Source organism: Haliotis asinina, chromosome 3 (assembly GCF_037392515.1).
Source record: "Haliotis asinina isolate JCU_RB_2024 chromosome 3, JCU_Hal_asi_v2, whole genome shotgun sequence".
NCBI classification, from domain to species: domain Eukaryota; kingdom Metazoa; phylum Mollusca; class Gastropoda; order Lepetellida; family Haliotidae; genus Haliotis; species Haliotis asinina.
Genome location: NC_090282.1, coordinates 40,707,534 through 40,724,654, shown reverse-complemented (window position 1 = coordinate 40,724,654; position 17,121 = coordinate 40,707,534). Strand labels below are relative to the sequence as shown.

The window sequence follows — 17,121 nt, the reverse complement described above, 5'->3', positions numbered from 1 at the left end:
CAAAGTATAATAAAATGGCAAAAAGTCGTTAATGTCAGAAGCTGTGGCAATATGGACTCGCCCAATCATTCTAGACTTGGCTTGGACTCCTTTTTAATTTACTCTCTTGGGTCTGCGAGGCAGACTATTTTGAACCTGAAATGCAATTACCCAAAATTACAGCATTCTGTGTTGGTAATAGGCTGAAGCCAACGGGAGTTATCGTACTCCAGCTCTGGAATGGTGTGTCCAATCACAGTCTATTGCTGGACGTGGATATCCATCCCATTTAAAACATAGTTTAATAGGTCTTTATTTCAGATGAAATTGAATTGAAAGAAATTGGCAGGATGATGTGGACTATGATAGATTCAGACCAGTTCGCCAGACCTTCGTAAACATCAAAGTGTTACGAGACGATGCTCCTGGCATCTAGATTGATGTGGCACGTGAGGTAAATAACTGAATATACCACAAGATATACGATATTCTGTATGAGACTGACGTACTGATGTCCGTAAACCAAAATTAAATTAACCAAAGTGCAAACCTGAATATTACCGTCAGATCAATAAAGTATCGGCAAATACTATCGACGCTACAGAAACGAACGCTAACGCGTCAGTAACCCTTTTATCAGAACATCAATCAGCTATTTGCTTTGGCCGGGGGCTTCTTGCGAAGGACTTTTTGGAATGATTTTGAAAAAGATCTTAAAAGCTGCCTCACAAACCTGAAGGCTGCTAAATTATACTGCTGTCGTGTTTTATCGACACTTTGAATTATTTTATACTCCAGAAACGTCAATCCATCTAGTTTTAACGGAAATCATTTAAACTCTATCAGATCATAATTTTTGTCTGTTTATTTGATGTTTGGGGGCGATAGTCCATACCATCAAAAACTTACGGTTGAATCCAGCATCGGTTACAAAATCGGGAGATTTGGGAGTCTCGCCAACAGTGTCAGTCTTCTTCCAAGAATTGCATAGCACCCATGCAGTAAGAATGGGAATGTCTCCAAATACCGGTAAACACTGATTGACGAAATAGACATGATACAACATGGGTCTGTACATAATTCGTTCAGGTTTTCCGATACACATACAAGCATAAGTATACATGTGAAAAGGGCCGACAGCATGGCGAAAACCGCCTCCGTGGTGCAGTGGTTAAAGCGTCCGCCCGAAAGGCCGGTTCGATCCCCGGACCGTCTGACCAAAACATATGGTACTTGTTGTCCCTGCCTGGCACTCGTCATTACAAGGACTGATCAGCTCGGAGTCAGTATAATGTGTCTGAGAGGGGCATCCACGCTTAACTGCGGCATGGTGTCTCAGGGAGCTAGGATTCTAAAACCAGCTGAAGTCTGTGCTAGTACAAGTAGCCACACATGCACACGCATCCACGTCGTCCGATAAACATGTCGCCATCAGAAACCCATACATCATATATATCGAGTTGGTGGTGCATTGTCAAAGAGTGGTGTATCTAAATGACATAACATAGGTCCTGAGATAATTTGATAAAACATTCACAACAATACGAGTAGGGTTGACAGAGGAGGGATCGCGATCATGGTAAGTCTTGGATTCGACCCCTCGGTCATGCGAATGACCTGGCAAGTCTGAAAGATGCAGCTGTGCAAAGCGTACAGCTCAGCTCGTGAGATAACTGGGACACCGAGCCAGTCTTCAGTTACGCACGTGAATTAAGTGCACGATATGACCTAATTGTCCTATAGGGAACTACATTAAGAATTAGGTTATGGCTGCGCTTTCATCCACGACTTTTCTTCGCGAATAAAAAGTCATCGATAAAAATGTCCCAGGATTTGCCCTTGAAGGCACGAGTCCTCTGAGCGTGATGATGAGCAAAAACTTAGGATGATAAGCCAATATGTTTTACGCCAATGAGTGCAGTGTATCAGCAATGATAGCCCCCGGCGAACAAGGAAATGTCACTGGCTCGACCCGGTTACTTCTCCAGCCCTTTCTGTTTCGAATAATTTATGATAGTTAGAGAACTGCTCGACAAAGTAACCCCCGATATTACATTATGCACATTTAGACCGAACGCTCATAAATATTTACGGTTTGGTTTCATAGACCAAACAATCGTTGACATTACGAGTTTGGGCTAATCCCATTTTGCCGATGTCGGTGTTCTAAAAATAGCGATGAACCTATCCACGCGACAGAAGACAGACGACACTGCACAGCCCCATAGTAAACAATTGGAAGAGGCGAGAGCACGACGGGGACACCGCATGTGTGTTTGAAGGAATCTGTTCAGTTCGATATACACACGAAGATAATGTTCTTGTGTTGGATATGATTATAGTACCCTTCAGTAAGCGGAGTTTGCTTTTTGCTGGGAGAGTCAGCTCAATAAACGTGCAAGGCGTGTTGACAAAGCCCCGGTACAGCACACCTGTTCGGCTGCAATAGAAGACATCTTCTAAAGCCAGTGTCAGGCCGCATGTTTGTCCACAACAGGGATCAGGGATACAGAGGGAGAAAGACGCCATGATGGACCTAAAGGACCCATTTTACCGCCAGTTATTCTGGATTTTCATATATATCGCAAGTAAGTTACGTTGGTGTGGAGCAGTGGCGTTATAACGCGGAGTAATCATCGTTCGGGGAAACTGTGCCTCGTTGAATACTCTCCGGTATACCCAAGTCGGCTTTTGCAAAGTGTAGGACATGTTAATAAGTTTCAGGAGGACTAGTAAGTAGTATTGCATTGAAAATGAGAGGTTAATTGATTTGCCAAATACTCAATAATATGCCCACGCAGCATGTTTTAGGCCCGAGACCTAAGGATGTCAATGTAGGACTAAATTGTACAATATAATTCCTTTTAGGAAGAAATATGTGAACATTTGGAACCAGAATGGGTTTACATGGTTTCAAAGACAGTTTGGCTCTCCGATGTCTGGCAAGTATATGAGTGGGTCAATGGGCATTGATTTGATTACACGCAATTGAAGCTGAACATCTGTGACGTCAAGGGGTTTAAAACCTGATTGCTGAAAGCGTGTGAGTGTCTGTTTTCTTATGTCTACTCCTATTTAGGAGAAATACTTTTCATTGACCCTACACTTCTCCCCGGCGATCCTCATTTATTGATTTTATGCTCGTAAATTCAGGGAAGGTAATTCGTGGTCCCTGACCTCGCTATAACGCTTTCGCTTTCGACAGACCCCTCCTGTAAAACCCACGCAGGCTAAAACAATTCGACTTCTGTGCGAAGTTGTGGGGTGTCATGCCCCTATGACTAATGATTATGCCTCCATGTGTCTGTGCTAATAACAATGTATTTCAACATCAATATCGACACAGGAACGTTGATGGATAGGCAGTCTCTTAAACAAAACGTAGGCATTCGATATGGCTGTTAAGTAGTTTACTGTCCATGATATGCCTCGTCGAAATGCCGCACATATCGGCAGTCTCCCACTAATAAGATGACTAAATGTGATACTATCCTACTTTTTATAGCACTCATGATTATGAATCACCACATCTGCCATTGCTCTTCGTATTGGAAACTCGATCTAGCCCATTCATGAAAAATTACATACATTCATTTACAAAAACCATTGAGATACTAACGTGAACATGGCCGGAACGCTAAACTATATCGGATAAATTCTATATTCGGTGTTGACACATTTAAGAGTATTCGTTGAATGGAATTATCACTCTGATGAACGGGCAAAATGGGTTTTAGGATGATTAAAAATATATGTGTTAGTCTATATCTCTGAGGGCAAGCAATCACGAATATATGAATAGCCTTTTTTATTTTTTTATTAAACGATTATCTAACATTTTCTTACCTACGTGAGGAATACAATAACACGCTTAAGTATTCCGCGGTTGCGATATTTTTCAAATAATTAATTATCTGAAAATGTCGCCTGCAATGTTTACTCTTACCATCCTCGTGGAGTGTGACGTCACAATTCAAAGGCGTCGTTCCATCGACAATTTCACACAAAGAAACATTTAATGACTGTGCGTGTTACAGGAAGGCGAGTCGATCATTGTAATGATAGCAGTAGAAATGCAGCCAACTGACACGACCTGGAGACGGTTGCGTAATCGTTACTTATGCAACAACACCGTCACTTCAGACAAGGGACGTGTGTGTTTATACAGAAAAACAACATTAATCCGGACGATTCATAATGTAAAGTATGTGTTGAGAGTAATGTCCCTGTATTATATGCTTTAAAGACAATAGTACAGAACTCTAACAAAAGTCGCAAAATTAATTTGACATACATTATATAGGGTCGAACTACGTTGCGTTATCCCTGTTAATATGCGGACAAAGGGTGTAGGCGACTGCAAGGAAATCATTACGGGCAATAAACATTGATCGTGAGTTTTCTTAGCAATTTTTGGAGTGAAAACAGCAGGATATGTCGTAGAACCTCACGTCTACCACAACGTCCCCCGGGGAGGGGTTTTCCAGACAAACGGGGTTAAACTCTATCTCTACCAGACACATAGTATGCAATCGCTGCGCAGCTGTCTGTACATTTTACATAATGTCGAAGGAAACATTATATACCTTTCCTGGTTGAACATTTTATTTCGCATGCGTGAGTTGCAGTGGCAACAACTGTTAAGAGATAATCAGCTGTTTTGCGTAACGTTGAAGCGATGAGTATCTTCGCGCGTTTGGTAGGGACAGACAACGCATTGTCCGTCACGTGATATGGGTAAACTGCTTATCAGTTTTTCAACAACTGCGCATTATTTCAATTGTCTGCCATACACACACACACACACACACACACACACACACACACACACACACACACACATATACACACACATATATACCCTTAATGCAGTTCGATGTTACCTATTGTGTACCCAACATCTTGGTTTGCTGACATCCCCTGTGTCCACACACACACACACACACACACACACATATATATATAATGCAGTTCGATGTCACCTATTGTGTACCCAACATCTTGGTTTGCTGACATCCCCTGTGTCCACACACGTCTCATTGTAAACACAAGCTCTAAGTGCAAATTACTAGCATCACGATCAACCAGTGACTATTATAGTATGTTCAACATTGGCTATCGAGTTCTAACGGTAAATTCTATATTCTGTCAATGAAAATATGTATGCTTGGTATTTGTCATAAGGTAGTATCGTGCCTGGAGGAAAGACGCACGTGTCTGTGTGTCCGCGTGTCTGTGTGTGTGCCTGTGTCAGCGTGTTGAGTCGATGTGCCCGCAGGCTTGATGCACTCAGATGTTCTAGTTATTTCAATATGATCCATTGTAATACGGGCTCGAATAAGCCATGAGACTTGTTTGATTAGTGGGCAGTACTTTTGTATCCGGCATTCACAGTCGGTAGTGTGTCCCCTGGCATGTCATTGTGATGATCCTAAATATGTCCATGTCGTTCATCGGCTCGGGTTATTAAGAGAACAATGATTTATTTGTATCAATGTTGACTCGGATATGAGTCTATTCTGTATGATGGTTACTTACAAGCTTCTTGTTTCCTTTGAAGGGTACTTTCATGAAGACCTATGAACGTGAAAGGTAATTCCGCAGTCCTCGCGCCTGACACCCAACGTTGCAAGTCTTAATAATAAATACAGATATGAAAACTCATGGGAACTCTTTTTAATAATCGCACACAAAGTGAATGTCACTGGCACTTCTGCCTTTTTCTACGTTTGTACTCAAGAAGGTCCGGTTTAGATTTGGTTTTCAGTATCCCACACTTGTCGTGAGAAGAGACTAACGGGATCGGGTGGTCAGGCTTGCTTGCTTAGTTGACACATGTCATCATATCCCAATTGCGTAGTATGATGCTCATGGTGTTGATCACTGGGATATCTGGTCCAGACTCAGTTATTTATAGCCATACAGCTGCAATATGGCTGAGTGCGTGAGTTTAGTTTTACGCCGCATTCAGCAATATTCCAGTTATATGGCGGCGGTCTGTAAATAATCGAGACTGGACCAGACAATCCAGTGACCAACAACATAAGCATCGATCTGCGCAATTGGGAACCGATGACATGTGTCACCCAAGTCAGCAAGCCTGACCACGTACGACCAACAGAGTCGCCTTTTATGGCAAACATGAGTTCCTGAAGGCCTATTCTACCCCGGGACCTTCACGGGTCGAATATGACTGAATGCAAAGGCAACAATCTTAACAATTCTTAGCCTACATCAGTGGTTTGCAAGATGAGCAGTTGGTACGCTAGTCTGGTGTATACCAGTGTTTCTGCTGTAGTTAGATGCTGCATGTGCAGTCCATTCCGCCGTTACAGCGCTGTTCATGACGTAGCCTTACACAACTGTCACCCACATTCTCAAGATACGAGAGTACTGTAAATTAGACCCCTTCGTCTGACCTTTGTCATAGTTACATCCTTTGGTTCATCTTTTTCTGATGTTTCTATTTGTTCCGCTTATGCATCTACATTATTAATTGAAATCATGACATCAGTATATAACTGTACTTTTTTGGTCATTCTTCTCCATCAGAGTTGATGAAATTCCGGAAACGGAAGTGATATCTCACATCTGCATCCGGTGTTGGGAAGTTACTGCGCTATGTGAAAAGTGGTGGTGATTAGCAATCATCAGCTGCACTCTGCAGGTATTTTTTTATTCTCCGTTCCTTTTATTGCACGAGGACTGCCTAACCCGTTTGTTCCTGGCTATTTTCAATACATTTAGCACTTTTACTTCAGGTCATACAGATTTTTCTCTACCGGCTGTGCTTTACTAAAGGGAAAGCCTTTTCACAAAAAGTGAGAAAAAATAACATTCGAAAAAGAGTGATTGAAGTTATGATTTGATCAAATCACATGTGCTCTATTAACGTGCCTCAAAATGGCTGAAGTTCTTTAGGACTGAATCTATTTCCGCTGGAGTCAGATTCAATAACACTTCGCATGCCGACTGCCATTTTGCTCAAATTTCATTCCGGTGCTTTTGTGTGCCCCCTACCATGTGTGTGACCGGATTACACGTAACCCTCGCAGTCTGTGAATATTTCTAACCAATTTTGAACCCACGACCGGATTGGTTAGTACTGATTTCTGTATATACAGCAGAACTGAGCGACCATGTTATTCTCTGAAGCATGCGCGTATATACATACAATGGACAGTAACTTACACTGCGGACCTTTGATGCCAGAAAATGAGTGTGCGTGGAGATTGGACGTGAATGCATGACGATTTCCAATCACGTGTAGTCTGAGTAGGTCGCGCGTACTTGCGTGAATAATGCATATATGTTGATATAGTACTCTGTGTAGCATTTCCATTGTGTGTGCGTGAGGAAGGCAGTTTGCGTTATTTATGAGGGAATATATATTTTGCATTTGAGTGTGGGTGTTGAAATCAGTTTTCCGACAGCAAGTGAACAGTAAAACTAGCTCTATTTCGATTTTGTGTTTTGAGATAGTCATGTCTGAATATGAATGTAACGTTTATGTTGATCGCGTCACAGCGTCTTAGTGGGTGATGGAGGGGTGTTGCAGTTCGAACTAAATGGCCATTTTGGTGAAACCAGCTAATTTGACACCTATAGGTACCCCACTCCATGAAACAATGAACCTTTAGCACAGCTGGTAAGATGTAACCTTCTCTCAGCATAACGCGTGCATAGCCCGTCAGCTTTTTGTGTTTTAGAATAAACCAGTGGTTACTACTACGACTCTGGGTCCCTGGTTCGTCTCTGCGTTTCACACATTGTATCCAGGATTAAAACCCGGGTCTTCGGCGGGACGAGCAAACGCATTCACCACAAAGCTACCCCACCGCCCCTCTCAAAATGGACACAATCGTACGAGACTGGGGTGATTAGGCAGATCTATTACCCATTCTAACTTGACTTGAGAAGCCGCCAAGATCCACGTTAGAAATGGTCTAGTCCTACAGGGCAACTAACGGGATCGGGTGGTCAGACCCATTGGCTTGGTTGACCGTGTCATCGTATCCCAGTTGCGTACATGGATGTTCGTGATATTGCTCACTGGATTGTTTTGTCCAGAGTCGTATATTTACAAGCCGCTTGAATATTGCCAGGTGCGGCGTTAAGCAACAAGCAAACCAGGCAATGTGTCGCTGGACAATAGCGATCCGCATTGCAACACTACTCTCTCATTGCCTATAACTTACTGTTTGACACTCTATTTCTCTCCTTTATTCTCTTTTCCCTCTGTCCCTCCCTCCCTCTCACACACAACACAAGGGCATACTCCGCATACATACCTATGTCACAGCTGCCGCTCTAGACCTTGTGTATATACATTATTCCCATAATCATTGACTGTATTCGCAATATTCAGTTTCTTTATTAAACGTCACAGTGCAGCAGAGCGTGTCTTGTCGTCACGGTCATGAAATATTTTATGCTGGAAACAATGTCGGCTGGTCCAGTAGGAATTGGTTCGTGAAATGTACATTACCCGACAGCTGTTGGTTCATCATGTCTCGTATTGATGAATCAATTTCATTAGTACCTGGCCAGACTGTTCGTGCTTTATGTCAGCTTGACAGGTCAGGGCAGTTTGCTGCGGGGCTGTCACTCACCTTGTCAATAACACGAGTTTATGTCATTGTTGACCGTTCTCAATAACTCTTCCCATTTTTTTTCTATGCTAGGACGCTGACAGGTGACGAATCAGTTAATGGCTTAGTTATGAGGCATTCAATTCCAGTGTATATACAATACAATGTTGGTTAGTGATGGTTCATGCACACTATTTCAACATGTCCAGTAAATATAAATCATCGATTTTTTCGGGATTTTTACATATCAAAATGTCATTTGTATGTTCTGGTTGTCTTGTGTGGGTTTTATTTGTCTGAACAGTCGAACTATTTTAAACAAATTGCACACAAACGAGGGCACAGGTGTGATTCATCTTATCGCAGGTTGCACGATGTATTGATCCTTGCAAGATGCTTCAACCTTTTATGTCACAAGATGTCATCCATAGCCGGCTTTCAATCTTGTGGCATGCCCTTTCACGCGCATTAGTATACTTTCTAAATCTCATATGTAACTTTTATTCAACATGGCTTTGTGGGTAAGAGAGGGTGGGTTAGCCTAGTAGTTCAAACGTTCGCTCGTCACGCCGACGATCTTGTTTCGATTCCCCATATGGGTTCAGTGTGTGAAACATATTTCCAGTGATACGGGTGCTAAAGACAGTGTAAAGCCATACTTCCTCTCTCACTGACTCCTGTGATCAGCTTCTAAATGTGTTCAGCTTCCTAATGTGTTCAGATTTATGCTCGCGAAATAGGGCATATCATATATGATGGTATATCATATACAGTGGAATCTGTCTATTACGGATTGGCCTTTGTCAAGATTGAACAGCAGTCCGAATTATAGACAACCTTTGCCCGTTAACGTGTTCCCTTTGTTAAGGACAATAAATGTTTATAAAGCCATTGTAAAAAGTCCGTGAACATGAATTACCTCTGTCTGAAAATGCCAGCGTAATACGGTGTTTTCAGTGTTTGACAATTCTGACATTCTGAACAGTCAGCTACGTCCGGATTACGGAACATTGTTCTCAGAGCTAGTTGATTGTCGGGACTGTTATTTTAGTCAGCTGCGACCGGATTACAAAGCATTGTTCCTACAGCAAGTTCATTATGGGGACTGTTATTTTAGTCTGTTATCCGTAATTGAGTCTTGATTGTAAAGCACGCTTTAGTAATAAATCAAGATTAATTTTGCCTGGACTCAGAGTGTAGTCCGGATTATGGGGAAAACCGAATAACATACAGTCAGGATTTCACAATCCAGTAATGAACGCATGTATTGTGGTTTCTTGTTCGCTGTGTTCCTGTATATGGGCAGTCATAAACTGCCATAAACACCTAATTAATCACCGTTAATACTATTATTGGCAAATGTGATATATGTCAGTAATAACGGCGTCTACGAAACTCACCTCTTCAGATTTCATCAAAGCATTCGTGTCAATTCCGCCGTTAGATTCGCTCTGTGATTCCAAACAAAACGTCCCCAACAAATGAAGTCTATAAGTTGGTAAGATTGTCAAGATAGCCCTTCATTGACTCTAATCCCAGATCACCTTAATCCACAATCGTAACATTGTGATAAGAACACCGATAGTTTCAAGGTGAGACAATTGCCTTGGGGTATTTTGTCCTGGGAATTATATTCCACAAGGCACATGTATTCGACGCACCTGGTACTTATCACTGATTAATAAGACGTTATTGACAGGTCAGCTTTGAATGGACAATGGAACTGTATTGACCGTAGAAGGTTATTGTTTCACAGGACACTTGATCTGCAAGCACTGCGGGTCAAGAGCTGTCATATCTCGCAATGAATCAAGGCAGCCTTCTAATTCTTTTGTGGGGTTCGCGTCCTTTTAATTGATTATATTGTACAGGTGTGGTAAGAGAGAACTAGATACACGTGCTTATTTGACAGCAATATATTGACCTACCTGCAGCAGTAATTATGACACGATAAAGGCGATGGTTACCGTCTCTACCTTGAGAAAATCGAATAAATGCATTGTCGATCATTACAATAGTTGCAAGTAGAGATTCGAACGGGGTGTCCAGTGTTAAAATACCTTTCAAAATGTCGAACTAGACCACAGTACCAGTGAGTGGACCACAATTAGTAGACTAAGTTCTGTCTCTTCACTGGTCCACTGGAGTGACTGCGAATGTAAAAGTGGTTCCTGTTTTCCCATGCGCTCCAACTTGGAAAATACTTTATTTCAATCCTCGAAAAAACATGCGACCTCACTGTTTAATTAAAAGACAGTTCACATTGTTCAGACTGGGAAAACATTCCCTAGCCACCAGGACCACTGCTAACATATAGCTGAGTGGTCCTGGTGAATCTTTATGAGTCAGGGACCTGAGGGCCAGCGTAAATTTAGCACACGGACGATGGGAGGATTGACAGAAAAACGTTTTCGGTCCAAGTATGTACTTATGATGAAAATGACATGATAGTATATTCATAGATACGATGAAATCTTTTGCACTAACCGATTCCTGCAATGCTTTGCAAGCTAGGCTCGTCTAGTAATTAGCTTACATTTCCCCATTGTATTGACATCTCAAATAGTCGTTTATGTGTGCAGGTTGTCTTAAGCCTTGGTTCTATTCATATGTCAAAGTTCGATTGTGTACTTGGACACAGATGTGATTCAGCCCAACACAGGTTACACAAAGTATTGGACCTTGGCACATGCTTGAAGTCTTCATGTCTCTATAGATGTAATCAATAACCAGACTTGAGTCACGGTTCGTGCCCTTTCCGTAGCCATGTCGTGCTGTTTAGATAAAATGTCTTATTGCCTTTCTTCTAGGTCTTTTGGTAACTATTTTCTAGATGTGAAGTATACTGAACAGCAAAAGAAACGCAACTCAGTTTTTGTTTTCAAGTTTTTAAAAAGAAGACATAAACCTGAACGGTTACTTCTATGAGATTTCATTGTCTCGAAACTTGCTTTTCTGTTGCTGTCCAGTATGTTAATCTTGCGTAACACTCGTAGTAGTATGTTCATTATGTTCAATGGTATGGATACTTCATTTCATCCTCTAGATGGGTAATTAATACACTGTCTGTATGACCCAGTGCTAACTGTGTTTTACAATTCGACAAGAACATACCATTATCTGATGAATCTGCCACATCGTCAGTGAAAGGAGGCTGCATGTGCGGCAGTTCCACCCAAAAGATAGAAGTATTTTGTGTTCCTTATTAAAACTCTGAATCGAACGAACCACCGATTTAGGAAGATAAGCCAGAGGTTAAAGTCCTGTTTACTGCAATGTTTGTGTGCCACGTAAAATCCCTTTTGAGTGTCGAGAAAGCGTGCAATATTATTAATAATAATAATCAATCCACGTGTCTTGAAAGAATATCTACTTTGTACAACAAGGAAATATGGGAAAAAAAGATATACACACGTTCAGCGTACACTGAACATCTCTTGGAACATAGTAGGGCAATGCTGATGAGGTAATGTTGATTCCTACATCAGCTAATTTGATGACATATACCATTTTCCAACACCACAAAAGCTTAATATAGTAAATAACCTTTCTTGTTACCAGATAACAAGCAACCTGTTTGTGTCACCGTGGGTTGTTTTGTACAAAGAGGCCTTTGAACTACATAGTTTATTTCACACTTGTCTGACAGTTAATTGAACTCATTCGTTACGCTGGATAATGTTCTAAACAGAAAAACATAAAGTGTTATACGTGTTTAGATTTAACCATACGCCGGGCAGTGGCACATTCTTATACATGTGTTTGTTCCGTTTATCGAGACATCAAAACGTACTATGGCCTGTCAGGACGAAACATCAGCTGAAATAAGCTGTACCTGAATTCACTATCAGATCAAACGGTCGGTCACCCGTACAATATTGCGTTCACTCGTGCACAAATGGCATTTTCAAAATACGAACTGCTTCTTTCATGGACGTTTTTGCCACTAATGCAGAGCCACGGCCCACTGATCTCGAGATAAGGAAGGCGACCTATTTGTGATTTATTATTGTGATTACTTCGGTCAGACCGCGTATTGTGTTCTCCAACTTTGTCCTGCCTAGGCTTCATACGATCTAGTAGTATCCTGTAATTATTTTGTACCTTTTGTACCTAGATAGTGCCTTTGGTCCTTGCAGTCATCGTTGGAAATCAACGCTCCAGGCTATACAGTCCATCAAATAAGATCTTCACTGTTACATACGACCCTTAGGAGATAAGAATAAATAGAAATGGCGGCCCCGGAAACACTTGTGAAACGGAATGTGTGTGACCAAAATATTTCGAAACGTCTCTGAATCTATATTTCCTTATTTTAGGCAAACTACAAACCAACAGCCGTCTTCTCATCGAGCGGAAATTTGTGTTTGTCCTCAGAAACTGTAAATGGTCGAGTTGAGAGTAGGTATAGCCGTTGATCGAAGCATGTAATTCTCTTGTAGACAGACGAAACTGGAGCTAGACAGTCAAATGGACAAGAATGGTTTTGCCAAACCAATGGAGTTTTGTTTAGTATTTTGTCCAACATTTATTGGGGTTTAATTTTAATCCAAGGCCCCTGCACAAATATAAAATGATTGACAGTGTACTTCAGGGGCTTGACAGGTGATGGAATCCATCAATCCATTGCTTGTGTATGTTGATCGGGTAGACGAAGTAAGTTCATATTGCTACTTTCGTTAGAGGTTCGTTACTTCAAATACGTAGTGGACTGTGTGGTAGCCTAGTGGTTAAGTCATTCGCGAAGCCCATTCATTTTCTGGTGTTCCCCACCCTGGTACCGATTGAATATTGCTAAAAGCAGCGTGAAGCCATAGTCACCCATTCAAGTACGTACTCACTCAGTTTGCCCCAAGTGCACTTAAATAAGCATTCAGAAACCGTGAACGTAATCTATATCGGAATATATGCAGATACATTCCTAAATAACCTGATGCGCATAGTAAATATTGGACGCCTATACCAGATTATGGAGCGGCAGTAATTAACCCATTTAGCCTTTGTTTGTCAGTCTTGTTCTTTTCTGATTAAAATACCAATGGACTCATTAGAGTCGGCATGTAGAGCCGAAATAATTGTTAATTTTAGCTGTCATACTTTCGCAGTACCACAACACTAGCTGCACCACTGTAAGACCAAATGAGGGCAAGTCGTTGTACTATTTACATGTATTCTAGTGGTTAGCTACCCTTAAGCTCACCGTGTCTAGGTACTGAGACATTGCTGTTGTTGCTCATGATACTCCTACTCTGTTGTATAGTATTACAGTGTAAGTCTTGCCTACACTGTACGACGGAACAGCTCGAGCTCGCCCAACACTCATGGTGATAAATTATTGCGTTTCCTTGTACCTTGTGTCAGAGGCATTTATCTTAAATCGAACCCGGCCATAATACGATTGCCTGTACATGACAAGGCCATGATTTGTCCATTAGCCTAACGCACCTCATTGCCGCACAAGCCAGACAGTATACAACTCGTATATCCTGCAAAATACCACACGCAGACATGTAAATGTACACTGACTGCCAGACGTGTAATCTAGAGCGGACATCGGAAAGCTGTCTCATGTGTCCTTGATCCGAGCTTGAGATGTTATCGTCCATTTGCAAGGCTTTGTTGTTGTGAATTAAGCTTTACGAACTCGAAGATCATGTACATTTAGATCTTACCTGTGCTTCATTTTTTCTGTAATGTTTGAATAAGCAGTTTCTGATGTTTTACATTACGACAGCTGCTCGCGTCCACAGAATACATTTTATTTGATCTCACCGTATTGTTTTTGCATGAAATGGCCGATATGAATTGATATCAGTGATAATCTTAGGACTGTTCTGTAATGTGTGTAAACACAAACATTCACGAAAGGGATCGACTTCAAGAATTGTCGGCGTTCCATGACCAATAAAAATACTTGATGCCCTGTTATTTATACACAGTGGAAAGTTAGGGGATCTTGGATTTAAAAGATTGATAAAACAATTAAGGTTTGACTTCGAGACAACATTTCCCCCCCCCCCCCCCCTTGTAACTGAACTCGTGGTATTTGAGTTTCACATTGTACATCTGTATGCATCTCAAACCACGAAACCTTCACCTGTACATATGTGTGGGCAAGGGGTCAGTCAGCACCATAAGTATAAGAAAGTATGCTTTTTTACACAACCGCGTTAATTTACATTCATCTGCAAATACGTTCATGAACTGTAGTCATCTACGCATAAATGATCAACGTAAGCTGTTATTCGTAGTGTGAGCCTATTGTTTCAGTGCATAACTGCTCTTAATACATGTAGTTTTAAATGTAGCATTTCTCTTTTTAACCTGCATGAGAGCACATTTCCATAAGCTTTGAAATATCAAAATACCTTATGCGTCATATATAAGTAAATCTTAAGTATATTCTATAGGTAGGGGCTTAATATTTCTTAAATTGATTTCATAACCTTGGCTGAGTGAAGTAAACACAACAGACTGGATCACTGTACAATTTTAGCCTCGTGGGTTTTTTTTATTATTATCATTGCAACAATGTGCCCACAGGCCTGACTAATTGTGACTGTGTGTGGCACAAGGCGTTGTAGGGATTAAACAAGTAAAAGCAGGTTCGGTTGCGTGTGGTTGCAGTAGTGTATGGCAAGGTGTGGCAGCCCCATGTGTATAGAGCTGTAACCCTCTGCGTGACAACTGGAGCAACGTTTACCTGTAGACTGGGTAGTGTAGTTATCTTTGTATAGCAGACATACGTGTTGTCAACGCTTTGTTCAAAAGGAAAAAAATAGAGTTGAGGTCATTTCGTAACTGACTGCGTGGCCACGGAACGTTGGTTAAGTAGAGAGTCTGAACTGAACGACATTAGCACGACATTTGCAAGCTTTCGTGCATTCTTTTCAACACAGAGGACTATTTCAGAAAAGCGGAAGCTTTCTGTTATCTTTGTGAGGGAGTGAGTGAGTGAGTGAGTTAAGTTTGATAGTCTATGGCGTTGCACTCCACAATATCAAAGCCATCTGTAAATAATCGAGTCTAGACCAGACAATCCAGTGATCAACAATGTGAGCATCGATCTACACAAATAGGATACGATGACATGTTGTCTTGGTAACCAAGTCAGCGAGCCTGATCACCCGATCGCATTAGTCGCCCCTTACGACAACCATGGGTTAGTGAAGATCAATTCTAACCTGGACATTCATATTTTGAATTAATGAACCAGAGTTAATTTTTAGCAAAAGTATTTAGCAGTGGTGGTCTCTCTAGATATCGGATATCTTGATTACGCCTCAATTATGACCGTCGTCATATTTAACAAACAAACAAAACCCCATATATTGAGAACTCTGGTAAATATGAAATGCAGATAATGTACAAAGTCATGTACTTATCATTCCTTGTAAAGCAGGTACCACTAGTAATATAGATTGCGTCCCAGATGCGTATAGCGATGCTCATGATATTGATCTCTGGATTGTGTAGTCCAGACATTATTACCCACCACCGCCATATAGCTGGAATGTTGCGGAGTGCGGCATAAAACATGTCACAAACTGGCTATTAGTAAGGATAACTTGTTCGTGGCATTAAAACATTCCACTGCCCTCCAATAACGCTGGTGTGACTTAATCTGCAATACAGGACAGTGCCTACCCCCGTTTTAATTTAATCAGCCATTTCACATGGCGTCATTATGTTATAATATTCGAGACAGTATTGATTCATGACAGTTTGTTTAGAATTAGAATGACACCACCACTGCCATCGAACACCCACCTCCACCCCGTTCTTGGTGCACAGCTGAGGCAGCTGCTAACATTTATCTCCAAAGATAAGGAACATAATGTCATTGAAATCGTCCAGGTTACATAAGTCTCACGCGATAGGCCGGACATAAACGGCGGGTCGGATCAGGTTGGTGACTGCTGTGATGGTGACTGTCCTGAAATTATCTTCAGTATTACCACGTTTTGTGATGAACCGCGACAGATAGTTGTTAAACGCGGGTTATTGCAGGAGCTATAGAAAAACATAGCAAAGGGGAGCAGCAACTACAGTCGGCACATGCTTGGCGTGCTATCATTTGTGTGCCGTGTTTGCATGGTAAATCATTATTAGGACTGGAACCGATTGTGATCGCGTTTTATGGATTGGGACACCGGAGGTTTGGGGCAGATTTCGTCATATGTTCAACGTCATGAATGTCTGTTTTTATTGACAGTTAACTCATATTGCAAACCGGAACTCCTGGTTTATTGAATGTATTGTAATCGGAAAGGATTTTAGTATTAATAAATATTTGCCTTCAAATGATAGGCCCCACAGCCACAGAGAGCCGATTGTTCGAATTTCATATTTTGATTTTCAGTTGAATCAGTCATGTAGGGGCGATCCGCGATGGGTAGCCTAGTGGTTAAAGTGTCGGCTCGTCATATCCAGTGACCAGTTCCCAATGTGGACGCTCTGTGTGAAGACTATTTGTGGTGTCCAACCGCCGTGGTATTGCTGGAATACTGCTAAAAGCGACGTTAGACCATACTTACTCGTATCACGGCAT

The 17,121-nt window shown here is 41.5% G+C and overlaps 1 protein-coding gene across 1 annotated transcript in view; it reads left to right on the top strand.

The window, feature by feature from the left end:
* The first annotated feature begins 1,989 nt into the window (after nt 1-1,989).
* The window catches only part of LOC137278010 (uncharacterized), a 30,039-nt gene continuing 14,907 nt past the window's right edge, over nt 1,990-17,121 (top strand). The window contains exon 1 of the mRNA XM_067810042.1: nt 1,990-2,567. Coding sequence (XP_067666143.1) covers nt 2,507-2,567 — 61 coding nt within the window. The 5' untranslated portion in view covers nt 1,990-2,506. The remainder of the gene's footprint in view (nt 2,568-17,121) is intronic.